The sequence below is a fragment of the Chaetura pelagica genome, unplaced genomic scaffold (genome assembly GCF_000747805.2).
Source record: "Chaetura pelagica isolate M959 unplaced genomic scaffold, ChaPel_1.0 scaffold1082, whole genome shotgun sequence".
NCBI classification, from domain to species: Eukaryota; Metazoa; Chordata; class Aves; order Apodiformes; family Apodidae; genus Chaetura; species Chaetura pelagica.
The window spans coordinates 38991-39397 of record NW_009952384.1 but is presented as its reverse complement, the minus strand read 5'-3'; the positions used below and the strand labels follow the sequence as shown (position 1 = coordinate 39397).

The 407-nt window shown below is 60.2% G+C and overlaps 1 protein-coding gene across 1 annotated transcript in view; it reads left to right on the top strand.

The window, feature by feature from the left end:
• The window catches only part of C3 (complement component 3), a gene marked incomplete at both ends in the record, with an annotated part of 53280 nt that overhangs the window by 14100 nt on the left and 38773 nt on the right, over positions 1-407 (top strand). Inside the window, one exon of the mRNA XM_010008174.1 lies at positions 370-405. Coding sequence (XP_010006476.1) covers positions 370-405 — 36 coding nt within the window. The remainder of the gene's footprint in view (positions 1-369; positions 406-407) is intronic.

Sequence of the window (407 nt, the reverse complement as noted above, 5' to 3'; positions counted from 1 at the left end):
GGGGTTGTGGGGGGGCTTGGGTGGTTCTTGAGGGGCTTGGGTGGTGCTTGAAGGGCTTGGGTGGTTCTTGAGGGGCTTGGGTGTCATCTGGTTGTCCATGAAGGACTTGGACACCTTATGGGGCACTTTGGGTGGTCCATGATGGGGATTTGGTGTCAGCTGGGGGTTTGGACAGTCTGTGAGGGCCTTGGACACATCACAGGGGGCTTCAGGTGGTCCATTGATGGTCCAGACACTCCATGGAGGAGAACCCAACCATCAGCTGCCCCCGTGGGGTTGGGGGTCACCTCCATGGGGCAGCTTCTGGTGGGGTGACGAAAGGGTTTTTTGGGGGGGCCACCCCGTGACCCCGCCCTGTGTCCCCATCAGCTGGTGGTGAAAGGTGCCACAGAAGGTTACAACCGGGT